At 49.5% G+C, this 27,918-nt stretch overlaps 8 protein-coding genes across 8 annotated transcripts; 2 read left to right on the plus strand and 6 right to left on the minus strand.

Moving 5' to 3' along the window:
- Window positions 1-11: 11 nt before the first annotated feature.
- On the minus strand, window positions 12-1,574 carry ABOM_008485 (putative penicillin-binding protein; the record flags this gene model as incomplete). Its single annotated transcript, XM_022535614.1, has 2 exons — window positions 12-1,409; window positions 1,461-1,574. The coding sequence occupies 2 exons, from the start codon at window positions 1,572-1,574 to the stop codon at window positions 12-14; spliced, it is 1,512 nt and encodes a 503-aa protein (XP_022386692.1).
- A 762-nt stretch (window positions 1,575-2,336) lies between these two features.
- Window positions 2,337-4,714, plus strand: mfs56 (putative MFS multidrug transporter; the record flags this gene model as incomplete). Its single annotated transcript, XM_022535615.1, has 8 exons — window positions 2,337-2,718; window positions 2,775-3,114; window positions 3,168-3,180; window positions 3,235-3,270; window positions 3,318-3,714; window positions 3,767-3,874; window positions 3,937-4,568; window positions 4,634-4,714. The coding sequence occupies 8 exons, from the start codon at window positions 2,337-2,339 to the stop codon at window positions 4,712-4,714; spliced, it is 1,989 nt and encodes a 662-aa protein (XP_022386691.1).
- A 138-nt stretch (window positions 4,715-4,852) lies between these two features.
- On the minus strand, window positions 4,853-5,386 carry ABOM_008487 (EMC6 family protein; the record flags this gene model as incomplete). The annotated part of the gene is made up of 2 exons (XM_022535616.1): window positions 4,853-5,209; window positions 5,312-5,386. The coding sequence occupies 2 exons, from the start codon at window positions 5,384-5,386 to the stop codon at window positions 4,853-4,855; spliced, it is 432 nt and encodes a 143-aa protein (XP_022386690.1).
- A 556-nt stretch (window positions 5,387-5,942) lies between these two features.
- Window positions 5,943-7,022, minus strand: ABOM_008488 (cysteine-rich secreted protein; the record flags this gene model as incomplete). Its single annotated transcript, XM_022535617.1, has 2 exons — window positions 5,943-6,460; window positions 6,524-7,022. 2 exons carry the CDS (start codon window positions 7,020-7,022, stop codon window positions 5,943-5,945), a joined length of 1,017 nt encoding a protein of 338 aa, XP_022386685.1.
- Window positions 7,023-9,558: 2,536 nt separating this feature from the next.
- Window positions 9,559-11,520, minus strand: ABOM_008489 (RNA-binding protein VTS1; the record flags this gene model as incomplete). The annotated part of the gene is made up of 3 exons (XM_022535618.1): window positions 9,559-9,615; window positions 9,671-10,956; window positions 11,019-11,520. The coding sequence occupies 3 exons, from the start codon at window positions 11,518-11,520 to the stop codon at window positions 9,559-9,561; spliced, it is 1,845 nt and encodes a 614-aa protein (XP_022386684.1).
- A 1,520-nt stretch (window positions 11,521-13,040) lies between these two features.
- On the plus strand, window positions 13,041-16,529 carry ABOM_008490 (RNA polymerase III transcription factor TFIIIC subunit (Tfc4); the record flags this gene model as incomplete). The annotated part of the gene is made up of 5 exons (XM_022535619.1): window positions 13,041-13,330; window positions 13,400-14,423; window positions 14,485-15,325; window positions 15,379-15,594; window positions 15,643-16,529. 5 exons carry the CDS (start codon window positions 13,041-13,043, stop codon window positions 16,527-16,529), a joined length of 3,258 nt encoding a protein of 1,085 aa, XP_022386657.1.
- A 671-nt stretch (window positions 16,530-17,200) lies between these two features.
- Window positions 17,201-18,106, minus strand: ABOM_008491 (glycerophosphodiester phosphodiesterase family protein; the record flags this gene model as incomplete). Its single annotated transcript, XM_022535620.1, has 1 exon — window positions 17,201-18,106. One exon carries the CDS (start codon window positions 18,104-18,106, stop codon window positions 17,201-17,203), a length of 906 nt encoding a protein of 301 aa, XP_022386658.1.
- A 6,794-nt stretch (window positions 18,107-24,900) lies between these two features.
- ABOM_008492 (patatin-like phospholipase domain-containing protein) lies at window positions 24,901-27,114 on the minus strand (the record flags this gene model as incomplete). Its single annotated transcript, XM_022535621.1, has 2 exons — window positions 24,901-25,617; window positions 25,675-27,114. 2 exons carry the CDS (start codon window positions 27,112-27,114, stop codon window positions 24,901-24,903), a joined length of 2,157 nt encoding a protein of 718 aa, XP_022386659.1.
- Window positions 27,115-27,918: the final 804 nt, after the last annotated feature.

Consider the following 27,918-nt stretch of genomic DNA (forward strand, 5'->3'; position numbering starts at 1 on the left):
CTCGTAACCGCCTACGCTTTTCTTTGAAACCAAATCTTCTCGCCATTCATTTCCGCTTCGAAATCTATTCCCACCTCGCTCACTACACCATCTATACCGATCCTAAACTCCGCTCGCACCCTTTCATGATCGCGAGGGTCCTGGCTCCTCTCCCCCAGCGTCGCCAGCCAGAACTCCCCACTGACATGCTCCATTGCAATCACCATCGGCACCTCACACGTCAGTCGATCCGCAACGAGGCCCAAACCACCTATATCCACACTGAGCTCCAGCCTACCATACCCCGGATGCTCGTACAGGCCCGCATACTCCCGTATTCCGAGTGCAGGCGGTATTAGTACGGCAGGCAACTCAGAGTATAAAAGGTCCTTCGCGTGCGCCTGCTTCTCCCTCCAAATGACAATTCTCGCGGAAATCTGCCGTTGCCAGTCCACTCGATCCTGTGATGGGATTCCCAGTACCTCATCCAGTAGATGCATATACAGTACCACCTGCACGATGTTACTCGTCAGCGTAGTATTCCCCGCCATGACCAAACCCCACTGCCGCCGTGGAAGATACATCATTGTGGATCCATAACCAGCAACACTACCGTCGTGCCAGATGATATCCTCTCCATGGTAGGTATCCCGTGTCCAGCCAAGTGCATAGAGATGCGTACCGGGGAACAAGTTCGTTGTGTCCTCAGCAATGATAGTCCGCGGTTGTATGAGCGCTCTGTGAGCATTTTCGCTCAGCGGCCCGCTGCATGTCATCATGCATTGAATCCACCGTGCATAGTCGACTACACTACTAATTATGGCGCCGGCACCATATCCGCCGATGATGTCAGGGCATGGCTCGGGGGTATACTCGCTTTTGTTTGCATCCCAGGTGTATCCCTGTGCCAGGGTGTTGTCGCCAGCCTGCGCATCTTCGCGCGTCCAGTAAGTGCTGGTCATGTGGAGGGGTGTCCACACGCAATGAAGCAGGAATGCTCCGAGGTTCTCCCCCGTGAGGGCCTCAATGGCATGGGCGACCGCCGTGTACATGAGATTGTTATACATGTATTTCGTGCGCAGCTCAGCTGTAGCTGGGAGATGTCGCAAGACGCGGACGGTATCTTTGATGCTGCGGGGCGATGATCCCGTTCCACCGTAGTGGCGGATATGATCGGGTACGCCGGTGCGGTGGGAGAGAGCGTCTTCGATGGTGATGTGTGCGGTGGTGTATTCATCCTCGAGGACGAAATCATCAGGGATAATGGATGCCAGGGGCGTCCTCCAGTGGATCTGACCTGCTTCCTGGTTCTTGCTATCGTCGATAACCAGGGACATGGCCGCCGCGGTGAAGGCCTTGGTCGTACTGGCCATGTGAAATAGGGTATCGGGCGTGCATTTGGTATCGGGATACACAGCGATGCCGTATCCCTGCAGGTGAGTTAAGACAATGTTCAAGTGCTGTCAGGAAGGGGTGTAGACTTTAGAGAAGGTCTTAGATCCGTCAATCACTGCGAGTGACATGCCTGGGACGTGCCATTCCTTCAAGAGGGCGCGAACCCAAGCGTCGAATTCGGGGGTCAGAGGAGAGTGCATTATTGCGGATCAGGTTTGCGAAATTATCATGCTTCTCTCGAAGGTGAAGGTGGGGTTCAGCGTTGGGAGGATTAGCCTAGGGAGAATAATCCTTGCTAGTGTGGGATGAGGTTGACCGTAGGGTAAAGATTTCCGTGCTGTTGCTTGGAATATTACATTCTCAAGCACAAAGTAGCCCTCAAAGGAATACTTTTTATATACATCGTTCAGGGGACTTTCAAGTTGCCTGCGACTTGAGATAGTTAGTAGGTCTTTTTCACGTATTGGATAAGCAAGCATACCATGCAGTTCCTTTATCAGCGTCTGCATAACACTTATAGTCATTTGTTTCAGGTCTCCTTAGAGGATGCACATCATCCAGGCAGCTAGTCTCGTTGTCCTATGATGTGCTAATGAGACACCATCAACGTGGTAGATGCTACTAAGTATAACTAGTAGTATGAAGTGTCCCTGTTCCTTAGGTGGCCGATATGGACCTAACTCGCTTCGGTTTAGCTCCGAAGTGCTTTCCGAATTCGGTAAGATCGTATTCGGGTCCATCCGTATTGAACGGACCAATCCAAGCCCTAGCTTACATCTAAAAGCCTCCACGTTGTGGCTGATGCTGGCCCTGTCCGACGAGCATACCCAATTCAGCTGCATGTCAATTGCTGCCTCGTATTTCTCCACTGGTATATAAACAGAATGGTCGTCCCCTTTCTCGCTGGATTCCCTCCAGCAATCCATCGCGTTTTATTCTATTGAAGTTACGGCCTTGCCGAAATGTTTCTAGCCGCAAAATATATACATCGAAAGATCAAAGCCAGGAATCAGGATCCAAGCCAGGATCCCCCAAAGCCTGTGACAGAGAAAAAACCTTGCCCACACTCGCGGCCTTTCCAGGTTGAACTTAGGACCAGAGCGTCTGGTGAGAATCCTCGGACTTCTCAAGGTACAACGGCGTCAACCATCGAAGAGGAGAGAGTGCTAGTACCTCCAGACTTGCCAAAGAGCGACGAAAAGTGTCAAGTTTGCAAGAAACAGAAGCATGATGCTCGCGTCTATCGATGGAAACTCATTGCGGGTCTGTGTCTGCCGTTTATACTCGCAACCTTGGACCTGACAATCGTCGCTACGGCGTTGCCATCGATAGCCTCCCATTTTAGTGAGTTTCTCTGTTCAATGTGGATCGTCTTGGATGGCTGACAGAAATTGTTACAGATGAGTTTGACGAGCTAAATTGGATTGTTACTGCCTTTACATTAACATCAACCACCTTCATTCCCATGTTCGGCCAATTCGCCGATGTCTTCGGGCGTGGCGAGACTCTCCATCTCTCTTTGTTTTTGATGATTATTGGAAGTGTCCTGTGTGCGGCTGCACAGACATGGGGAATGCTCCTACTAGGAAGAGCCTTGCAAGGCGTGAGCGACGCCGGCCTGATGAACGTTGTTATGATTATCCTCTCAGACAAGGTGTCTCTGAAGGAAAGCGCAAAGACTAAATCCCTTTTTAGCCTTGTTGGGGGTATAGGCTACGCTGTCGGACCAACTGTCGGAGGGTAAGATATTCCAGCACTCCAGATTCTAATAGGAATTTGCTGACAGTTACTAGGTATCTAACAGATGTAAGACCCTTACGTATGTGGTTCATATCATGCACTGGTAACTAATTGGGTCAGGCCAACTGGAGATACTGCTTTGTAATATCCATCCCTGTACGTTTGACCGTCTTGCTGCAAGACACAATTACTGATTTGAATAGATCGCTGTTATCGCCCATATACTAGTCTTTATCTTGTTGCGGAATGAACTCGTCGAAGGCACAATGTTCAAGAAGGGCTCTCGACTGTCAGGGATTCTGCCAGCTCTCGCAACTGTCGATATTATTGGTTCCATCCTCTTCATCTTCGGTGTAGGACTTATCATCCTAGCCACTGCGTGGGGTGGAGCTACTTACCCCTGGTCAGCGCCTCAGGTTATCGCACCATTGGTGGTGGGCAGTGTTTGCTTCATTTTATTTTTCGTCTACGAATATTTCCTCGAGCCAGGTCAGATATTCGCTCGAATCTTTCCAAAGCAAGTGGCCATGCTCCCGTACAGCATGTTTGCCAGAAGAGACACGATTTGGCTGGCGATTCTGCAGTTCTCTACTGGAGCAGGTAACCTTCTTCATCAGCCTTAAATTGCCGGCAAATATACTGATATCTGCAGCAATGTATTCCGTTTTCTACTACATCGGAATCTACTTCTCCCTGGTAGAGGCATATCCAGCCTCAAAAGCAGGCGTGCAGTTACTATACTACATCCCCGGAATGGGAGGTATGTACCTGCTGCCCCCCCCTAGATCCATTTCCCACCAACTGACTCAACCGCTCCAATAGTTGGTGTCTACATCGCCATTTTCCTCTGCAACGTCTGGCCAGCCCAAAGCTTCTTCCCTCTTAACATCGGCACAATCATCAGCACCGTCGGCCTCGCCATGGTAGTATACGCCATCCACACACAGAACACCAGCCTAATCAACGGTATGATGGCAATAACCGGCGCGGGAACAGGGCTCCGCTTCATGCCCGCCACGTTGCACATGGTGGGCGTATGGCCGGAGAAGATCGCGCCCGCACAGTCATTGATGCGATTCGCGCAGCCATTCGGCGGTACTCTCTGTCTGACTATCATGGGCAGTGTTTTCAATAACAAATTCGCCCAGTCGTCGAGTGTTTCTGGGGGCACCGGTGGGGATCTTGATGTCCATGATACGAACTCTTTGGCGTTTATTGCGGACTTGCCGGCTGATGCGCAGATGAGTGTGAGGATGGCTGGGAAGGATGCTATTATGTGGGCTTTTGTCTCTGTTTTGCCGATCATGGGGCTTAGTCTTATCACTGGGCTGTTTATCGGTAATGTGTGGATCAAGCCCAAGCCAAAGAAGGATGAGGAGCAGCGGAATGCGTCCGAGGATGAGAGCAGTCACAGTGAAGTGATCTATGTGCCCTACCTGTGGGCGTTGTTAAAGGTATTTGCCCTTACCCTTCCTCGTACACCCATAGTTTCTCTTTAGCCAGCACTAACACTCTCCAGGGCAACATCGACTCATACAAAAAGACCAACATGATATCGCCAGAAAGCAACAGCAAGTCCGCCGGTTTCAATAATTCATAAGACCCACACATCCAAGATACCAAATAGACATAATATAGACAAATAGTCGCATAATAGAACACATTCTACTACTAAATGGGAGCACACCACCTGGCAAGCCCCCTTATTAGTCCCCCACCCACAAACAGTCCCAAAAAATCACCTCAAAACACCCCCTACACCAGCCCACCCAAGCACAAACCCAGACAGCGCCTCCCCAAACACACCACCCCCAAGCCACACATCCCTCCACGAGTCCTTCCTCCTCATCTCCCTCCCAGAAGCCCACACCATGCCCTTGTCATCAATCCCTTCGATCTCGCCCATGTTCGGCCCGGGGAAGAACACGCCCGCACCTTGGCCCTTCGAGCGCTGCAGCAGGAAGACATGAAAAACACCAGACACGAGAACCGTCCCGGCCAGGTAGAATAGGAATCCCGTCGCGGACTGCAGGGCAAGGATACCTGCCGTTAGACCCAGGAGGAAGGAGGTGATGGAGTGGAGGTTTGAGAGGATCTATTTGGTATTATTAGCTAGCTAGCTCTTCCTTTCTGTCTCTCTTTCTCTCTATCGGGGTATATCCATCTGTCGGCCTCGACATCTCAGGGAACAACGTACGCGGTTATTATGCTGCACCGACTCCGGGACTAGAGGATTGATCAAAAGGGAGATTTCCTGTTTTGTTGGCGGCATCTTCGGTCCTCGTTTTTCTTTTCAATGGGGTGGTGTTACGTGACGGAGTGCGGTTTTGTCTTCTTCGGAGCTCTTTGAAGTGAAGGCTAGCTGGACACACCCTGGTTCAAGATGGGAGTTGGTTCAATTAGCCGATACTTAATCGCAATCGTGAGAATTGAGGCTCGGGATCATCGCGGCAGTGCTGATGATGTCGCGAGTTGGGGTGCATTCTGCTGCTTGGTTCCGCTTTTGGTGGGTCTGGGGCTGCTTAGTCATTATCCTTTTTTTTTGGGGTGGGTGCCTTAGGCTTGTTAGGGCTTTTGTAGGATGTAAGAATTGTAGATCCGTGTTGAAGGTATCACTTTTTCCTTGCAGATGTTTGTCCTGTTAGTGTTATATCAGCTGAGCTATAGAAAAGATATGTAAATAAGTAATAAAACTAGTGTCTTCAATTACTAGCCCAGTAGCTAACTATCACCTCAACTATCAACCCTCAGACTAAATCTCCAAATTGTGCACCCCCCCCCCCCAATTTACTACACCAAGATGCAAGTCACACCTGCCGAGGTATCAATCACAGACTGCAATCAACCTTACCACAGCACTGATTCTTCCCACTCTTCCAGATACAGTTATTGGCAGGTGCCTTAATATCACACGGGATCTCCGTGAGATCGAAAGCCGTGCACATCTGCGGATCCTGCGAAAAGAAGGTAATCGCGGGAGTCAGAGAAGGACAAGCGGGACCGACACCCCACTCGACGCCTCCGAGACAGTACTTTCCGCATGGCCACTTGCTCAAAGAGAATTTGCCGGCTAAAGCGAAGTCCTTGGTCTTGCCGATGTGGGCACCGTCCTTTGCGTTGTTGAGCCATTGGCCCTTGTTTGCGCCGGTTTTGACGTCGCCGTACAGGTCTCGGATGTAAACTCCATCCTGGGGGTTGACGGGGAGATTGCCTTCACATTTCTCGTCGAGACAGAGCTGGAATTTACCGTAGTGGAAGTTCATGTCGTCGGGTTTGGCGTAGTAGATCCCGTCGGCGCCGGAGCCGAGGGTGTTGCCGTTGGGCGCGGTGAAGGTGTAGCATTTTCCTAGAGAAGGGGCACTATGAGTAGATGATCAACGTGAGAATGTGGGGAGTAATAGAAGCTTACCAGAGGTTAATCCGGAGGTGCAGACTTGCTCATGGCAGGCCCCGTCTGGACCTTCGACTGTGTCTTTGGGACAGACACACTTGCCGTCGACAAGGACTTTGCCATTCTGGCATACCGGCTTGCAGATCAGGCCGTCATAGATCTGTCCAGTTGGGCAGCATCTGTAGCCAACTTCGCCGGAGCCAGCAAGGTCATGGCCTTCGGCACAGCAGTCGAAAGCTGTCTCGGGGCTACCAAGAAGGTTCAGTCCCTTTAAGCAGCAGGCAAAGTATTTCTTGTCGCCGGTGAGAGTGGGAACGGTACCCGGCGCGGCACAGGTCTTGCTTGTTCTGCATGTAAACCCGGGATCACAGTCAGGGTCATCGTACTCGATCGTGTTGTCGGTGATGACCACATCAGGGCCAACTTCGAATGTTGGGACATTCTTCTTGTACGCCTTGGCCTGAATGGAGGAGGCCTGGAACAGGAGGACCAGCAAGCTGAGTTGAGAGGGCTTCATTTTGAAGAACTAAGAGTGATAGTGCTGATGAAACTGTGTTTAAGATGATGGTTGGAGCTCTGGGACTGACTGAGCTGGACTCGTCGCTCTTTTTATAGGTTTGAGCAACTCGCTATTTGGAATTGTTGTGAGCAGGACGTCCCCCAGGCCATACTCTCAGCTCCACATCATCTCGCCCCTTCAGCTGTGAAGGTGACAGGATGCAGCTGTTCATGAGAGGGTCAGCTGGAAAGGCCTTGTTATGCTCAGTGTGTCGTCCCTAGTATGATGCTAGATGCCTTTGAATAGAACCAATCGAGGGCGCCACTAGCTAGACGACCGCAGGGTCTTTTGCTTCATTCAGTCAGCCACTGTTGGCTATTTGTCACTATCACAGGGGTGAGTACTTGATGAGGAGAACAGGGGCATTCGGATACCGGTCCGACTAAGATCTCCGTTTAACCCGAGGGACTCTCAAGAGTTCCAGACCGATCCAAGGCTCTCCACTCCGCCTAGAAGGATCGAGTTGCTACACAGAACGCATCGTGCTCTTTACTGTAGTGTCCAGTATCTGGAATCTCATCTCCCCATAGTGCAAGGACGGGACCTTTGATTGCCAGAATGTCAGGAGCAGCCAGTAGCCCCAACGTTTCCCTTAGAAGTAGAAGGTATGACAAGAACGGTATGCTTCACAAACCAAGTGAACCCTGTCTTACTCCCACGCTAGTAGAAGTGACACAACCACAAGCATAAATGCGAAGCACCAAATGTAAAGCACAGTCCAATGAGAAGCCCGATGTCACAGCACATGAACAGGTTCAGCTTACTAGTAGCTGCGAACCCATATTGCGTACTTCGGCAGGAACGGACCGTTAGTTAACTGGCTGCAACTGGAACATGGCTGCAGAGTGCTTCGGCAATCGCCGTATGTACCCCAGACAGTCTATTCTTCGGGGAAGTGGGAGTGGGACCCTTTCAAATCCCGCAAGCCACGAATTGATTGAATGGTCTTGAGGGACGACTTCTGCAAGCTGTAGATCCCGCTTACGCGGCGAGATCCCTGCAGAAGTCCGAAATGGTGGAGTTAGCGAAGACACTATTTCCAGCCATCGTTGGGCACCTGAGACATTACCGCTACAGTCGTGTGAGGCTGGCTGAGGTGTCGGACGCTCCGAATTTGACTGTTCATCTGGTTATTATGGCTCGGGTTTTTCGTATGCGGTGACTATGCCCTAATTCAGTGTCAAGTCGCAGTGACGACGGTTACTTGTTATCCTAACGGTTTCACTAAAAAAGAAGTACAACGTGATTATGCAAGTTCACGATAGTTATCTTTAGATTCAAGCATGGAATTATATTTGCTAGTGATTCGTTACTGTATTCCGACGATATATGCCGCTTCGAAGTTTGAACGCAATGTCCGACGGGAGAGATAAATGTGCACAATATCGAGAAACAAGTGACGATAAGACGCTGCTTTTGGACCTTCGAATACGTTACACATAGGTACTTGGTAAATCGACCTAATCGTGAAGCAAAAATAAGCCCTAGTGCTAATCTGATCACTTGCACATACGCATCCTGGCTACCTAACCACCCCGCCAACCTATCATGTTCTTCGGCCGTATGGCTCCTTGCGCGAAAAGAACCATATTCTAGACTCTTATCTTCTATACAATTGGAATATGCACTTACTTCACACTTCGTATCAAGCTGCCGTGTAGCTAATGCTGATGGCGTTGCCCATATCTAGATTGATACGTGCTGTAGGGATAAATCGAACAAGGCTGACCTGACAGAGATGGTCATTGCAATTCACTCTATGTACCAGTGGTACGGTGTGGCCAGCAGATGCTATGCTTATTTGGCAGATATTGTGCCCAAAGAGAATATGGAGAATGTCAGTGTGGCGCAGCGAATGGCCTGGGCTGCTGGAAGGAGGACTAGTACTAGGGTAGAAGTATGCGTAGCTGTCGGGTCAGGGTAGGGCTATGTGTTTGCTCGGAGTGATCTGAAGGACGAAAAGAATGAATTGGAGGAAAAGAAAGTGATCCATATGTGATATTGTTTCTATTTGCTCAGGTAGATATGATCAAGACATGATAAGTGCAGGTATGGAATCACTTCACTCCGTATAGATGGTGGTCGTTAATTAATCAGTAATATACTTAACATAACATCAAAGCTTCAAGCCAATCAGTCAAGCCTCATTCTTGTCATAAACCATTTTCCTGGCCTCGTTCCATCTGGGACACAACCGGGTCTCCCATCGGCGTCAAGGGTTCGGGAACTGTTGAAGGCATCCCAATAGCCAAATCCATCAAAACAAATACATACAGAGTTTCAGTCACTCATCCAACGTGGGATCAGACAACGTCTCGAATCGATTATTACACAACGCTCCTCCCCAAAGGGTCATCCAATGAATTGCTCATGGATATAATCGGATCCTGCCACTTATGCCCAATTTCAATCTAATCAAATTAATGCAATGGAGAGAATGTTAGAAAGAAAAAAAAGAAGGAAAAACCAAGACAGAGGATCAGGACGTCCTCCGTCAGATAATGTTGTCAAGCTTGCCATCAGACTTGGCTTCCCTGACCTGTTCGAAAACCTGTGGTTCCGTTAGAATCTCCAGTTTACCATACTACATCTGGCGATAAACTCACCTTGAGCATCTTGTTCCTGGCACCGAGAGCATTAACGCCACGCTCCTCCAGAGCTTTGTCGTTAAGCTCAACGAGCTCAGTCCACTTCAGATCCTTCAAGTTTTCTGTATACTTATGCAAACGCAGAGACCTCAGCCAGCTGGGAATGTCCTTCAACAGAGCAGGGTCGGTGGGATCCTCTGGCGGCTTCGAGCTACCACGACGGCCTCGTGGCGAGCGGCCGCGAGTGACCTCCGAGTGATCCGAGAGATAGCCTTCATGACCGCCGAGGCTAAACTGTCCAATGCCAAGCGCACCCAGTCCATTGCCCATGAGAGGGTTATTCGGGTCATACGCCGCCAGAAATCCGTTGTTCTGAGGCGAAGTGAATCCCATTGGACCGAGAGCGCCTCCTTGCATAGCAATTCCAGGGGAAGTTGGGCGAGAACGCCGACCCGCCATAGCAGCCTGCTGCTGCGCCTGGAGCGCTGCCAGCTGTTGTGCGTTCAAAAGTTGTCCAGCAACAAGGTGGTTGGGGCCTGGAAGACCCGGGCTTGCGAGGCCGCCTTGAGGCATGTTCTGGTTGGTGTTGTTGTTGGCGTTAGCATTCTTTCCTTGTCCGTCGTTGGAACGAGCACGACGATATTTACGAGCATCGTCAAGCGCAATACGGTTGTTCACAGTCGACAGAGCAGCCAGCTTCATCGCCGTCGCATTGGCCACCATATCAGCCTGCGAGTTTTGCTGCTGCTGCTGCTGCGCGAAAGTAGCCGTCATTGGAGTGTTGGTCATGGAAGCCCAGCTGGCATTACCAACATTGTATGGCGACAAAAGAGGGGCCTCGATTTCGGGCGCAGGAATCGTAGCAGTCTGCGGGAGGGGAGAGCGGAGGCCAGAAGACGCCTGACTGAACTGCCCCATGGGCTGGTGACCAGAGGACGACTTGGGTCGAGCAATTGGCGGCTGACTATCAGGGCCCCTTTGGGCCCATGGAGATACAGGGGGCTGACCTAGGTTGTCCGTATTGTTGTCCGGAGCGGAGATGGTAGGTGCAACGAATGAAGTCCGATCGCCGAATACAGCACTGTTACGGTTTGAAGGGGGAGCGTTGCCGGTCTGCTGGGTGAACTCGGCCTTCTTCTTCGCAATGGCTGCAGCGGCGTCCGGGAACATGGCATTAATGGTCGAGGAGTCCAGCCCCGAGTTGCGCTTGGCACCTGGAGAGGGCGGGGGACGACCCAAAGAGTTCCGAGAGCTGTCCACGTTCAATTTGGACATAGCGTCATTCAGGCGGTTAGACATAGCATCTAGTCGGAACACGTTAGTGAAAGAACAAAGCATCCTTAGGACCACCAAATAGTCAACTTACCCTTTTCTCCGAAGTTCGCAGGTGACAGCAATCCCGACATGGGGTGACTCTTGGCCATTTGCTGCAAAACCTGGATAAAGAAACGGATCTGCACCTGAGTCGTTTGCTGAAGCAGAGCATACAGTGCGGCAGTGCGTTCCGCCTCGCTGAGGACACGGAACCACTGTTCGATCGCACTGAGCTCATCCTTGAAATCCTGATCAAGCGTTGCAGCGGCCATTTCTTCTAGCGTGGTTTCGTACTGATCGATATCCGCAAGCCACTGTTGGGCCGCACGATCCAGAGGGTCCTCTGCATTGTTCGACGCTTGAGACTGCTGATTGAAGTACACCTCCGATGCCGGACGGATGCTGCGGGACGACAAGGGGGACGGAAATCCCGACATATCGGCCGACGCTCGAAGCTGATGCGAGCCTAGGTTACGGGACGACGACGGGGGCCGGAGAGTGGATTTGGAAGCGTCCGGGGTGCTATTGCGATTGCCGATGATGTGACTGGCCATGGAGCAAGGAATGACGGTGGTGTCGATCAAGGAAAAGCCGGTTACTGGCTTCTCTTTCTTTTGCCTTCAATTTCGATGTATAACAAATACAGAGAGAAGAAGATGAAGATATTACTGCAAAACACCTGCAGCACCTGCTGAGTTTGCGTAGTATTGAGAGCTTTGATCGAGAGGGAGGGGCTCTAGATTGACAGTCGCACGGCCGTTAAAAAAAACCGGTTTTGGCCGATGAATTTTCGCACAATCTCTCTAAGGACGGAGACGGTCTTATTCTTTTCTGAAGAGTGAGAAACTCAACCACAATTGACTTTAAGCGACGACGATCGAGGCACAGACCAGTCCAGTGGCTGCACTACGGGATTCGAGTTCTGAGGAAGGATTCGAATCGAAAGAGCATCAAAGGATTTTTGTCGTAAGGGTGAGAAACGTTCGGTGGGTTCGCGGAGTGGGCAAAGCGGAGCGTTTAACGGGTATAAATTAGGAAGTGTGGGCTTTTTTTTCCTTTCTTTTTTTGGGGTTTCTTTTTTCTTTAAACGAAAGGATGTCAGGATCAACTGCAATAGTGTGTCAAACACAACAAGCAGAATACCTAGAGCATCAAAAGAGAAGAGAAAAAAAAGGAAGGTGAGAAAAGAGACAGGAGGAGGATTAAAGGGAAAGGTAGCGATGAGGATGGGGGGGAACAAGAATGAAGAAGATTGAGAAGAGGAACGGAGAAGGCAAAGAAGCGAGAAGAAGTCAATGAAACGGCGCTTTGCCGTTTGGGCGCGGCCGGAGGTCACTGGACTTCCCGAAGGAGAAAAGACTCTCCAGTCTCCCTCCATCAAAAACTCCAATTCCATCTTCTCGGTTGCTTCTAAGGACTCCACTGGCAAGGGTTCTTTATTCGCACGACACTCTTAGTTCGTCTTTCTTTACCCTGCTCCGATTGCTCGAGTCCAAGTCCGACTCCATTTAGTCAAAGGCGACCTTGTCCGCGTCTGCACAGACTGCTCTAGCCTCTAGCCTCTCTCTGCGCCGGTTGGTCTTGGCTTAGCGTTGACTGGCGCTTAATTATTGCTATGAAGAAAATAATTTTGCGCATCTGATATCTCTCTTTCTTTTCTTCTTTGGCTTTACATTATATCCCTCTTTTATTTATTTATTTTTGTATTTATATTCCTCCACATCTCCCCATCTCAGTTCGAGTAGAAGGGCCGAACGATCTATATCATACTCGACACGCTCGCATAAAGGTGGACACAACCGTTGCATTCTTCATTCTGGTTCGCTGAGCCAGTCAGCTATGATCGGCCTTCGTCCTCGGCATCTTTAAGTTCCACGCCCCAAACTATCGTCGTATTATTTTTCAGACGGTGCCGCACAATTTTTGTGCAACCAGTCGCTCTACTACTATTTGTTCGTGGGAGTGCGTTGGGATTCTCAAGAGAATCCACTGCTTTTTTATGGGCAATTGGCCACGAAAAGTGTTGAACAAGACAAGAGACCCTGGTGGATAGCCAGATACCCAAATTGTAACAATGGATAATCCTAACCAGCTCAATCACAATACCCAAGCCGGGGAGGTCGCGTACCCTGATATTGACGAGACGATACATTACCCGTGGCAGGGACCCCAGCAAACGGCCCAGCCCGACCCTATTCATTCAGTGCTGGACCCCCGTTTGTATAAGGATTTGTTCCCCAGCAATGCCTCAGAGTTACCAGGGGAAATACCGCTCGATGAAGATGAGGATGCCGAAGAATATGCTGAAATTGATGACTCTGCGGAGGATTCTACCTATGAGTTCTCCCCAGAAGAAAGCTCGACGTCAGTATAAACCACGGCTGTTGTTGTTTTGTTTGTCGCCTACTGTTTGGAAACTAACCTTGGATATAGCGATGAGGAGCTGACTGATGAGGGGGAAGGCGGTGATGATGATTCGTATTCTCGTCGAAGGAGACGCCGCAGAGGCACAGGGCCCTTCTCTGGTCGTTTCGGTGCGCGCGGTGGTAAAGGAATCAAACGTGGACCTCGCAAACCATTAGAGCCTAGCCCCGAGTTCAAGATACTGCACTCGGAGGCTACATCGGCCTTTATTGATGGTGATTATGACCGTGCTATTGAGTTGGTAAAACAGGCAATTCAGATCAACCCGGAGATGTTTGCTGCCCATTCTCTCTTGTCAGAGATTTTGTTAGCACAGGGCCACAAAGACAAAGCATTGACGGCTTTGTTTAGCGGTGCACATACGCGCCCGAAAGATCCGACGGTTTGGGCCAAAGTGGCACGGATGATCCTGGAGCGGGCTGGAGAGGATCGCCAAAGCGCGCTGAACGATGTTGTTTACTGTTATAGCCGTGTCATTGATATCAACCCAAAAAACTACAATGTACGCTTCCAAAGAGCCGCCATTTACCGGGAATTAGGATATAACGGGCGGGCTGCGACGGAGTATGAGCGGATTCTCAAGGATTTACCGCATAATGCTAGGGCTCTGCGACATATTGCGGAGATCTATATTGACCTGAACGATGTCCAGAGGGCAGTTGATCACTGGGCAGACAGCGTGGAATATTTTCTATCTCTTGACCCAGACGAAGCCCCCGAGTTTTCTTGGTCGGATGTGAATATCTATGCTGAGCTTTATGGCTACTTAAACAAACCCGAAAAGGGGCACTGGGCCCTGAAGACACTCTCTAGGTGGCTCCTTGGCCGCAAAAATGACACGATGTGGGAAGACTTTGATGAGGACGATCGCGAATGGGATGCCAGTGATTCGCCTCGGCGCATCAAAGCTGACGGTTATGAACCAGGACGATGGCCACGAGACTCTTATGGGCTGGGTCTTCCTCTAGAGCTCCGCATTAAACTTGGCCTTTTCCGTCTGAGAATGGGGTATCAACATAAGGGTGAAGCTTTGGTGAGTGGCCTATATAAACGGAATTGTTAGCATGGATCTTGTTCCTGACACAAGCTTACAGCATCACTTCGGGTGGCTCAACCCAGACGACACATCCGAAGGAGCTCGGCTCTATGATTACGGGGATCTCTTCCGGGAGGTTGCCGACGCACTCAAGGAAGTAGGACTATTCGACGACGCACTCCGGTTCTACATGCCACTTCAGCAAACGGAAGAGTATGCAGATGTTAGTTTCTTCATGGCAGTGGGAGATTGCTTTCGGCATCTGGACAAGCTCGAAGACGCCGAAAATTGCTATCTTACAGTCGCGGAGCATGATGCAAGAAATATAGAATCCCGTGTACAGCTGGCGAAGTTATATGAGGCCATTGGCATGACCGAGCAGGCACTCAAGTATGTTAACGAAGCCGTTCTACTTGGGAGGCAAGAAACCAGGGGAAATCGGCGACGAAAGGATACAAGGCTTGAGCAGCTAGTAATGGAGTTTAAGTTAGCTGAAGGCGAAATTGTGGCGCCCGGCTTGAGTTCAGCTGCACCAGATTCTGTAGGTAATGATGTGACAGCACCTTCACTTACCACTAAGTCTTCAGCTGTGCTCGGTCGAAAGGACTCCGTGGAGGCCGAAAATGAAAGGACAGAAAGCATCCAATTCCTCTATACCAAACTACAACAGCTGCAGTCGAGGGTCAAGGCAGGCGAGCTCGAAGCCACAGAGGATTGGCTAGATATTGCCGATGCACTGTTGCGCGAGTTTCGGTCTAATCGATTTTTTTATCCGCTACAGCGCAATGTCATGTTTCTTGGCTATTCACGAGAAGCCCAGAAAAAGGCTGGAAAGACTAAGGGTCAAACGATAATGGAAGAGATGCAGGAGATGGCTGGCCGTCTCCAGGAGTCTCTAGGTACGATTAAATAACTAAGTCGTGCATCTTTTGTGCCACTAACATCTGCGTAGGCACTGTCACCGAAGAACCTCTTCAAGGGGCTATACCGACTGACTATCATGGCATATCTTTTGATGAGTGGCTTGACCTGTTCCTCCAGTACGCCCTTGTTGTGGCAGGGCAGAGTGAACCAGAAGAAGCGTACGACTCACTTGCGGCAGCAGCAGATGCCAGCATTTGGTATCATTCCAAACCTAGCACTCGCCTGATCCACGTTTGCTGGTTCAGTGAGTACCCTTTGTGCCCGTGCTCGTTTCGTAGCTGACTTGATATAGCTTGTGCTCTTCGAGCGCAGGACGAAGAAACCCTTGCCAACGAGGCACGCTGGTTTATCAAGGAGTATCAGTTCGTAACCGACACGTATCGACTTTTTTCCATGCTGAGTCGCCTCTGTGGGGACCCCCACCGGTCTCTCTTCCATTCGTCAGCCAATATGAAATTCATGTTGCGACAGATCAAAGCTATGGACTACACGATTCCGGACGAGGCCCCGGGCTTGCGGTCGAGTAAGCCCGTGAGAGAATCAATTTATCAGGAGCGTGCACGTTTATCGACGCGTGATGAGAACGGAGAAGTTATTCCAGCAGAAGCTATGGACGTTGCTCTTCTGGTACTGTACGGGCATATACTTTATTCTGGTAACAGCTTTCTGCCGGCTTTGAATTACTTCTTCCGTGCGTATGCCTTGGACGACCAAAATGCCACGGTGCTTCTTTCGATCGCCCTCTGCTATATTCACCATGCCCTCAAACGTCAGTCTGAAAACCGACACTTCATGATCATGCAAGGACTTTCATTTATGGAGGAATATCGACGCGTGCGAGAGCGGCCAGGGAGTCTTCTACAGGAGCGACAGGAGATGGAGTTCAATTATGCCCGAGTATGGCACATGCTCGGCCTATCCAACTTGGCAGTAGAAGGCTACCAGCGTGTATTAGAACTGGGGAAGCAGATACAGGCCGAGAGTCGAGGCGCCGAGCCGGCGGTGCGAATCACCAGGCATGTGGATAACGATGTGGATATGAGAGATGCGGGATCCGACCAAGAACCTTTCGTCGAAGACTTCTCTCCTGAGGCCGCATTTGCCCTACAAACCCTCTATGCTCTGAGTGGGGATTTGAATTTGGCTAAGGATGTGACCGCGAATTGGTTAGTTATCTAACAGATTGCTGGAGAATTGATGAACGTATGCCTTGCATTTCCCAGTGACGCCATATTTGTAAAAATACCCACGGGGTAAATCACTCATGATCTTCAGATGCAGCAATCACAGAACAAAAACTAGAACGAAAAGCAAAGAGTTGAGGGCCCATAAAGTGTCGAGTTCGTGATGCACTCAATCCTTAGTCATCACGATCTGAACTCTGGTCACACGACCTCCTTCCTGGAAGTGGTCATTGATGTGGTCAAGTTATGGCCATCTCAAGTTCAATCGATTGTTAGATGGAATCCAATTTGCGAGGATAGTGTGAGCCTGGATTTGTTTCCCATCCCAGGGAATTCTATAGCAGTGGGGAAGAAATGAGATATATACATTGTTTTGCAGGACACCTGATCTGGCCATTCGTCCCTGTATTAACCCCACGCCTCCGTTCTCTGAGCTCTCTAGTGAGAACCAGACTGGTTGTTTCTCTGAGAACTCATACACGTGTACATCCGAGCCTCCCTTCGGGCCAGCCTTTTAGACAGGCACATGGTGTCGATAGTCACAGCGTTGAGTGTCGAGCGAGGGAGGAATCAACGACAAAAGCTGCACGAGCGAAGATATAATCATAATTGGGGTCTATGCAATGAAGACCGCGATTGACAGCAATGATCCAAACACAAGATCCCCTACCAAGGCGCATCATCCGCCGTCGCCATGCGAACAGTATCCGGATTAGCCTTGACGAAGTCAAGGATATCCCAGAAGGCATTCCTTGTGCGGGCTTCATCCTTGTAGTCATGTTTCTGATTCCCATAGATGATTCCGTCAATCTGAGCGACCTCCAGCAGATCGCTCACATATCTTGTATCCCCCTCTGTGCTCGTCCACGCGAAGACTTTCCCCAGCTGACCCCTCTCACGAGCTGAGCGGCCATTGCGCAACTCCGAACAAGTCATTCCCCCACGCTCATGGCAATCCCCGAAATCCTTCTGAATATTGACATGTCCATAGTCCATGACCCTCTGCCGCACCGGCAGAGACCGCGAAGTCGTAAAATACAGCTCAAAGACATTCCTGGCAGAGCCACTGAGAGAAATCGCTTCGTTCCCATTCAGCGAGTGCAGGATCTCCTTATAGCCCTGACTTTCTTCCGTTTGGTAGAAGCCATACAAGGCTCGGATGCCGACCGGCTCTAGCGTTTCGCGGACTAGATCACGCAGGGCCTGGATGGAGCATGGTTCGTAATGCAGGCATGCGTCGGGGTTCTTGATGTCCAGCCAGATGAAGGTGATGTTGGCGCCGTTCTTACGCTCCTCGGCGATGAATTGGAAGAGTTCGCGGGCGGAGTCGCCGGCGCTGTTTCTCTTGCAGTCGTGGTCGGCCCACCACTCGTCTGTGGCGTGAAGATCAACTTCTATTGCGTTGGCGCCGTGGGAGATCGCCGCCGTCACGGCTTCAGTTCGGAGAACTCGGTGTGCGATGGCGTAGATCGGTCGCGGGCCGCTGGCTAGAGCAGTCTGCACGGACGGGGCGGCCGCCGTAAGGCTGAGGAGGGACATCGTAGCCCACAACGTCCGTAAGAGAGAGGGCATCTTCGAATGGTATCTACTCATAGATTCCAATATACGATCGCAGAGGGCAATCCAGAGTCGAGTAACAGCAAGTGCAAAGCTGGAGACAGAATCAAAAAAAGCAGAATCACCGGTTCCTCGTCCGACAACTCAGCCCGGCGCACATATACTAGTCTATATGCTAGCCAGTTTCACCCTAGCAACAATGAAAAGAGCAATTATGCGACCATCATAATTCCCAGGCAATGAACATAGGGCTGTGTGCCAAGAACTCTCCTCCCCACTCCTTCCTTTGCCCTCTCGCATGCCGAGGATGGCTTTCTCCATCATGGGAAGACATTTCTCGAAGATCATTGCCTGCTCCGAAACCATTACTGATCGGACCAGGGCCCGGGAACCAACGGGACCTGAACGACGGATTTCGATTGGGCTCCCCTATCTTGGCGTGGTATTGGACACAACACACAACTCGCATTCTCCTCTCCTCTCGAGGTGGTCCTCCTGAGAACTCTTGGGTGGCAATGGGCAAAGGGCGCTAGAGTTGAGCCATTTTGTTTTGGTCCTCCGGAGATCCGGTGTTATTAAATTAGTTCCTTCACAGACTCCACTTCTGGTGCTATAGTAACCACTAGCCTAACCCGATCCCGAGCCCTAAGACAATGGCAGTCGGTACCGTGAGTTGGAGGGCTATACCCCCAGGAAGAATGATCCGGGACCCATACTCGACATGTGAAACATGAAATTATAGGAGAAATCAGATCCAAGGGGGAGGGGGAATGTGCTTGCTGTTTCAAGGCACACGTGTCGAGTAACGTAACTCGGTCCTAGTACTACCAGTGAATGATCGTGGACGAGGACTCCAGAGTAGTAACTATCGAGTATCCCCAATGACAAAGAACGCAAGATAGCGCCGCCAAGACACCGGACATACTTCCGACAGGGGGCTTCCAGAGAGACAGTCGACAGGGATGCCAAACGCTCTAGGGCATGGGTCATGGCGCCCATTCGAGGTCGCGTGCTCCTGTCTCGCTCCGGAGTGGCCTCTAGTCCCACTTATTCTGGGCAATTAGCTATATCCGGAACTCGGATATGTATATCTCTCATAATGCCGTTTCCCTTCCGGTGGTGGTACTATATAGCCTCAGCCCATGGGGGCCAAATCGCCATATGAAACGGCCTCTATAGGTATATGTATCGCCCGATTGCAGGCAGAATAATTCCTGACGGTGACGGTACTCGGAAAATTGCCAAAGGGCAAATGTTATACCTCAGAATACTATGCTACTGTCCATCCTCGACGGTTGTGCTCGGCGCTGACGTGTCTTCGTGATCAGGCCTCCCAATAGATGGGCTCAGGCGCACGTGAGATAAGGGTATAAGAGCTAGTAGTGCGAGCTTTGACTTCATTTGTCGAAGGAATTGCGCTATGGAGTCTTCTCGTTGGCTCTTGGAAATACCCCCTGTAAGAGAAGGCAAGTGAGCCGGTTAATTGTTAGACTATCTATCTATCTATCTATCCCCCTGCCTTGTCACACGACAATTACAAAGGACTCTGTGTCGTGCGGGCTATGAACCAATTGTCGAGCATAAATAGAGTTTGATACTTGCGTAGTGGAGATTTATCGATTTATGATTACGAGGCTGCATTGATATTACCGTAGAGCTGGCTCTCCCGAGATATATATTCCAAAGGCTCGCACCAAGAGAAGTACGATGGAATATAGTGAGGGCCACCTGTAGGATCAGGGTCGGGTGCCCTATCTTTGCATCTACGACGGCTTGAACTTATTCTACATCACATATACAAGTCTACAACCAGGAATACGATGGGTATATCAATTTCCACGAAGCGATTATGTCTCGCTGAAACGTTTTTAAGCATATCATCTAGGCAGTGACATAACCAATGCTTTCCGCAAAGTGACCTGGTGTTGCTTAGGTCGGAAGATTTAGTGTCACGACTTCTCCACATATCAATACGATAACCACTAAATCAAGCTAAAACACACAGAACCATGAACATGATGTAATTTGAATGATCTGCACGTCAGGTAATATCCTCCGTGCAAAGAAATTAGAATCGAGATCCAGTCGTTGAGGGATTTTTCTACCCAATAACGTCCCCAGCTGGATCGAAGCTTATCGAGGATAAGCTTATAAGTTAAATAGTCGAGTACCTCGAGGATGGGTCGTCTTTGCAACTTAATCTAGGCCGCTAAGACTTGATTTGACGAGATACGACGTGCTACTTACTGTGGGGATCTACTGGGTCTTGTTTCGTCTTGCAAATTTATCAACAAGGGTTGGTGTTGCAACTCTCCCTGACAAGTCGTGGGCGGGGGAGTCAGGGTTCAAATTAGGGTTAGGTACACTTTACGAGGTATCTCTTTTAGGCGAAGATGTGCAGGCAAGAATGTGTCATAAAACTAAGAGTAAATTATAATTGATTCAAGCACTGAACTGTAAAACCATGGGAATTCTCTATGATGCAGTATATGAAACTCAGGACCACACAGGAAGTTACCTATTCTCTGAGTCTTTGTCAGTTTCTGTGCTTCACTCGTACTATGAATGAAATGTATTGAATCGTGTTAGGGGCTATTTTGATCATGTCCCATTCCTTTATCGAAGGGAATATAGTGCTATAGTGACTCTAAATATCTCAGAAATGGAATATTTGATTCAGGATCATCATACCGATACTATATCTTTTCAGTTTCCCCCTTTCTCCGCCTCACAAACTCTCTATCTCTAGTTATATCTGCAGTTCTTACGTCCTCCTGGCCAGCCTCATGAAACATGATATACTCCTCCTTGAAGCCGAGAAACCTTCCAATGGAGGAATAAAGCAGTTGAGAAGAACTGGATGAGAGCATACAGCAAGCCAGCTATCAAATAGTCAGCGAGGGCGTATCCAGCATCTAGAGAAGAGTGCGAGAGAGATACTTGCATATGCATACAAAGACCTCAACCACTTCTCTGGTAGAATAACGGTTTGACGGCTGGTAGCATAGGCCTCAACCTGCAGGAATATGACTATATCTTAAAAAGCTTTGGCAGCTTGGGCACAACTATATTCGTCACAATCCAGATAGAGAGGGAAATATTGTATATTCAATGGCCAAAAATATACTCTGCCAAAGGCTCTCGCTCACCCACACGCGTCTTTCTATCTTAACTTACATGGCTATGTCGGTTGTCATCCAACCCACACACCCCTTTGGGCAGTGGCCATCAATATCCTGGCTAGGTTCGTCATATGAACCTTCAGCTAGACGGCTCACGAAATTGCTGCGCGATCCAGCGCCCATGATTCAATTATGAAATAGCTCGGCGTTCTCACGATACCCCAGTCACCTGGTGTGGTCATCAGCACTACTCTTACGCTGTAAGCATATTTGACATACCAGAAGAATGCTTTAAACCCAACCGGCTGAAGTCTGTGTCTCTGTGGGTACTGTGAGGACCCGGAAGAGTACATCGAAGACGTCAAGTACGCCGTGGATTATGACCGAGCTACGAAAGAACAGGTGGATATCGCTGATTAGGAAAAGGACCAGAGACTTTCATTCGGTGGTACTCTACGCGATGCATACAGTAACCAGGAGAAAGCCAATCAACCGCAATGTCCTGGTTAGTCCATATCTAAATTCCGGATTTGACGAAAGTTCTGGCACCGAGTGCGGAAAGTATGCACACTGGTATCTAGCTTATTAGCAGACTTTATTCTCGTGCTACTAGTGTTGGGATCTAGCGGTATGATGACGGCAAGAGGCGAAGACGAACAGACGGACTGTCCTCACGCTTTTAGTTTGAGAAAGATCTGAGGCTTGGATGGGATGTTGCTCATCGACTACCTCAGCGAGATCCCACCGTTTTGGGATAGACTTAGCACTCCGCCATCCTGAGCAAGAAGACAACGTCAGAGAGTCAGGGGATAGAGGGTATCACACCCGGCCGTTAGAAGGCTTGCCGGTGCCAGGGATGAACTAATTTTGCAAGGCTGCTAAACACCCTATGGTATGCAGATTTAAAGCGCAACGCCGAATAGGAGTGGTTTACCCTGCTGGATTCGGCTTTTACCAGGTAGACACACTGCCTACTGCACGACTGATGGTGTAGGTAGAGAAGCTCTCGTTCACATCAAGCTTTGTACGCCATTGGAAAACAGCGGCAATCTCCCTGAGCTCCCCCGAGAATACGGAAGTCAAGTTTCAAGTGATTCCAGAAGATCGCACCTATGAGGAGATAATACTCGTGACTCGAGCTGCCTACCTTGACTATCGTTGGGTTTTTGCCCATCGTAAGTCAGTGTGGATATCACTGGTGGTCAAATTTGAAGATAAGGCGTAACGACTCAGCGGTGTAAGTCATTCTAGAATCGCTTCATCGGACACCTTTCAAAGGGAGTTGTATTTCGCTAGTAGGATGTTGCCCTTTCGAGGTGTTTTATCTCATAGGAATATTATCGATACTTTTGCTGGCTGATTGCTGGGAGGTTTTTAGCGCAAGATGTGGCATGGTGCTCCTCTCGCTGCCTCTAAGCGCCATAGTCAGCAACAGCAGCAACGTCTTTCATGTCTCTCTGACCATCGATTCTCATTTTGAATGTAGCAGAAGTACGTTCCGAAAGAAGCGAACAGCAAGTGAATAACACGCATACAAGCCAATCTTAACAAGCTTAAACCCGCCCCTCAAATTGAAAGGGGAAATGAAGCTTGGATATACAATATCCGAGTACCCATATCCTCCCACAACATATTCAAAATCCCGGGGCTCCTAAATATACTAGGCCAACTGCATCACAAAAAGGAGCGATGTTGGGGGAAATCCTCAACCTTGAGACCAAGACATGTCGGCATGACTGGTCGTTGCTAGTGATAGAGGCTGGTGTATCGGAGTCAATGCCCCAACTAACCCAAGATGTCGCCTGGAGGATGTCCAATTTGGGTTCCCTCGGCAAAAACCTCCCGAAGTTCAACAGGGAGATCCATGGTAACTAATACTAGTACTTTAGTACCCTCCCACGCTGGAGTAATCGTCCTTGTACTCCGGTGTGTCGAGGTAAAGGTCGATGCACGGCAGGGATATATTCGAGCCACGAACACCAGAGACCCAAAATCTACTCCTACCAGACAAGACCCGCCCAATACGCAATTTGTGCTACTACCAATCCTAGCCCTATCCGGAGCCGCCGAGGCCAAATGATATAGGGCGTGGGCGAAGAAGAGCATGAAGGAGGGAATGCCCCTGAAGCTCTTGTCACCTCAGGCTCTGGCCAAAGTATGCAACCGAGGCAACATGAGTGTGGAGGTGGCCTTAACCGAAACCATACATATCATGGCTCGGCCACATATTACATCAGTTTGGTTGAGATTAACTTATATATCCCCATGTCGTGTTACCTCAACACAGGACCAGGTTCCCCTACTCGCTCGGAATCATCAGGACTATACCTGAAGTTCCGCGGAGGTCGTGCAGAGACAGATACATATCCCTAACACTAGGGTCCCTGCTTCATCGACCCCGGGCTTATTTTATACCAAATGATCTTCAGTTCTTTACAAGGACAGGGAATGCCGGAACATAGTAGCTGATAAAGGTGTGATCTTAAAGCGAGGGACTCCCACTTCTGAACAGTACAAAAATTATCAAATCAGCAAAGGGAGCTCCCAGTAATCCGCTACCGTACAAAATGCGTCAGAAGTGGCCATGGACACACTGCAATAGACAGCGGTACTTCCTCGAAGATCCGGTATCTATGAAACTAGGGTTGGTTTCTTACTCGTGGTGGTGGGTGCTACTCCCCCGTCTGCCTTCACTTCGTGAATGGCATCTTATGGACTCTACCGGACTCTATCGGAGGACATTCGATGGTGGAAGGATTAGCAAACCATGGAATACTCAGGATCCCCATATTGGGGATTTGTGAGGATTTTCTATAAGTAAGTAGTTTTGACCAAGTCTCCATATCAGATTGCTTTCTTAACATTCGGTAGTCCATTTCTTAAAAGGGGTTGTCAACTGCAGGGGATTTTGGGCCAATTGTTCCAGGGTATTCAACATTCATTTCCAGCATTTATCACTCGTGCAGATTCACCAAGCATATCTGATACACTGACTTTGTATTGTGACTCAGGGAACACTATGGATAGTGTGACGTGCCTTTCTAAATGACCTCGGCCAGAGTCAAGTGGTGAATATAGTGGCAACTCGAGATATCCCAATACACCAATGACAGACTGTATGAAGTGAACAAGCCAATGAAACACAAAGATACCCAAGGCACTAACGATCGATATCTGGAACATCCGCAACCATTCACGTTGGGCTACACTATCCTGGTTAGGCAAATGTGTATTGCGGGGGGGGGATCACGCACCTGCAATGTATTAGCTGGTGAGGATGAACATTACACGTACTATATAGTATCGGTATGCCTCACATTGTAATCTAATCCACAAATCATTGGCACTCGCAGTGTCCACTTAGATCGTCTGGCTGGTACTCAGCAATACGAATAAGTTACCGAGTACGGGCATTCCTGACCTTTATACGGAAACCTATATGGGGCATTCGTGGGTCATATAGACGGCTAGTGTTTGTGATCACAACCTTGGGAACATATGTATTAACGGGAATTATGCGTGGAAACCCCCTTCTCAAATCCGATGCAAAGTAAATAATGTACACAGAATCCAAGGAATAGTAAGTAGGTACTGCTCTAGGTAAATGTGGTGGTATGATGTAGTTCAACGCCATCTAATGCAAAGGATGAAAGGAAATAAAGAGAAAAGGAAGGGCGAAATAAGCGATCACTCGGCCTTCTTGTCGTCTTCCGCGTATAAATCTGAGTCGTCGAAGAAGACAGCTGACTGTCGGCGCATCTCCTGGAAAATATTTCCCGTGCTTCTCCGTCGGTTGCGTCGACTACTCGGTGGTTGTAGACGAGAAGAATCGCGAGATGACACATTGGAGTCAATCCCCGAGCTATCTGAGAGATCCTCTTTGTTGTCAGGCTGACGATCGGGGAGATTATGGTCCAGACGTTCTACCAGCGGATCCGAAGGCTTGTGGGCATGGCGGCGACTCCGACGGGACTGCGCCGGTGACACTGCGGGGGAGTATTGGTGCAGCCCTTTTAAGATTGCATTTTCGATCTTGAGCCGGTTCTTGATGAACTGTATCATGGGAAAGGCACTCTGCTGGCCCACGTTAAGCATGCGTGCCAATCGCTCAGGCGTAGGGTCCGAAAGGATATAATAGAAATCAGACGGGGTGGTCTTGGGCCAGATCGTTATGGTCCCACTGAATTTTTGAAGCCAAATCTCGCTCCAATCTTGGCCCAGCGGTCGTGGTAGCAGTTCTAAGTGCCGCAGGACTCTAAGCCATTTATTCATATCCAGCTTAATATACTGTTCTATAGCTGACCCCAGGAAACCGCCGCGCCACCCTCGGCCTCTCCGATGTGTAACCGGGCGACCAACGGATCCTCGAGAACTGAAGAAAAAGAGATTGATATGAGGGTTCACCTACTAGATGTGAGATATTCTGTACTTTGACGCATTTTGCGATAGAAACGGTCTTACCTGTGAAACTATAGGGAAGTTGACGTTAAAATGGAGATTTAACGCCCTGATGGGGATGTCGGTGCGTAAGCTACCATCCTTCCACTTATGTCCGAAGGAGTACGGCGCGAGTGTACCGTCGCGCTTCTTGGTCATTAGAACAACGGGATTGAGGATACCAGGGACCGCGGCTGAGGCCAGCACGGCGCTCCAAATGACGCAGTTAGGAGAAGTCAGGTAATTGGCCAAGATTGTAGGAGAATGAGGGTCGGATGGCACACACGAAACGTTCAATATACGTCCGGTCCGTTCGTATGCCTCTTTGAAGGTAGTGGATCCTCTGCAGAACCAACTACACTCACGAGCCCATGTAATAGTATCAAACCGAGCTCCTGTTCGCCACCAACGCCAAACCCATGAGGCCATGCCCTCACTACTCGCCCGTATACGATGTGCCAGAGCAGGGACGAGGAGTTGTTTCAGCTCTTCATCGGTCCTGGTCGCGATTAAGGCGGCGACCAATGCTCCCCCCGACGTTCCCGTTATGATTTCGGGCAGGACTCCGTTGTCTAGCAGTGCTCTAGCCACACCGAAATGATAGTAAGCAAACGTGGCACCTCCGGATAAGCAAAGGGCAGCCCGTCCAAAATTGGTATCCAGATGCTTAAAATGCTGATACTTGTCTTCACTGCTGACCCGCTTATTGCTCGATACCACCTGGATGCACTTCTCCACTTCGTCGATATACTCCTGCACAAGGCTCTTCGTTCCGGAATATGTTTCACTATAGAGTCGAGGATTTTCCACCCCGGCGAAGTTGTTCTTGACACAGCCCTCCAGTAGCGCACATAGTTCCTCGGTCGCAGAGGCCACAATCGAGCTGGAAACCCCATTTCGCATCTGCAGTTCGACATCTGTCCGTGCCTTTCTTAACTGATTGACCAGTTTGTTGATGGTGAGATGATCATAGTACGCATATTCATCGATCTCCTTCCATTGCTGGTTTCCCAAGTGGTCATCGAGCGCTTGGGCGGCTTTCAACCAATCATTGTAATCTGTCTGCTTCCAAAGTTCCCGCCTGAGAGATTCCTTCTTGCCCCTCCAGGAAACCCATCTTTCATACAATACGATGTAAAAGCGGGTCAATGCATAGGCGAAACCAAGGACGGTAATCCAGCCAAACACGATGAAAAGAAATGGCCATTTCAGGACGGTATACAGGACACCTTCCCTCGTTTCATCGGTGGTTCGGCGAGGCTTCTTTCGGCGACCGCGATTCTTCCGAACTCGTTGATAGATAGGTCGCCAGTCGTTGAGAGCTACCAAGGAGTTGGATTCATTGTCGTTCAGCGCATTCTCGAATTGGCGCAAGTCATCGGGGTCAATAAATTCTCGGTCATAGTCCGGGATCGATGTGGGATCGTAGATGTCGCAAGCCGCAGACTTCTCCGATGAGTTCATTGTTGGATATGGCTCATGATGGATGGTAAGTCGATATGGTCGAGAAAGGTGTTGGGATCTGGTTGAACGACCAATGGATCCAATGGCACGGAATCCTTGTCAGCTCAGGCAAAATGTTCCATGTACGTCGACGTCACGTCAGAAGCTACACCGCCTCGCAGGTCGGACACCAGCCACAGCCTCTGTGGCGAGCGAGCTTGGCATTCTGGCTCTAATCGCCACCGAATCTCCCGTAGAAACCGTTGGTGTCCGTTGCTAAGTGTTGTTGACCCCGCGCTCGTCAAGACGGACCGAAAACAAAGAACCATGGGTCCCACCAGACATGGGTTTAATCTTCTTTGACGAACGTGCTTTCAAAGTTACACCGAGGAGTCTTATACTAGTACTAGGTATCTGTACATACTTACATCCATCCATACATACATTACCTCTAAAATAATGACCATCATAATAACTATTGAATTATGAACAATAATTATAATCCTAGCTCCCTTCCCGTATTTTTTATTTTTTTCTTTTTCCGAAGGATTCTTATCACTTGCATTTCGTTTCCTTCCGTCGAGACAAACAATATGCAGAGTCAGACCGAAGGATCAGACCATCACTGCATGCAGATTTGGTATTTGGTATCTGCTCTATCACCTTTTCAACTTCTTACCCGACAAAACGGCAATCAAACCTTAGAGAAATCTGATACATCTCTCAACCATGGGAATCAATCCACCCCTCCATGGCCGTCGTCACCCCACAAAAACCCCTTTGTATTCTCCTACAACCACCGCGATAAAACGTGCTGACCTAAAT

Source organism: Aspergillus bombycis (genome assembly GCF_001792695.1).
Source record: "Aspergillus bombycis strain NRRL26010 chromosome Unknown contig00079, whole genome shotgun sequence".
Classification (NCBI taxonomy): domain Eukaryota; kingdom Fungi; phylum Ascomycota; class Eurotiomycetes; order Eurotiales; family Aspergillaceae; genus Aspergillus; species Aspergillus bombycis.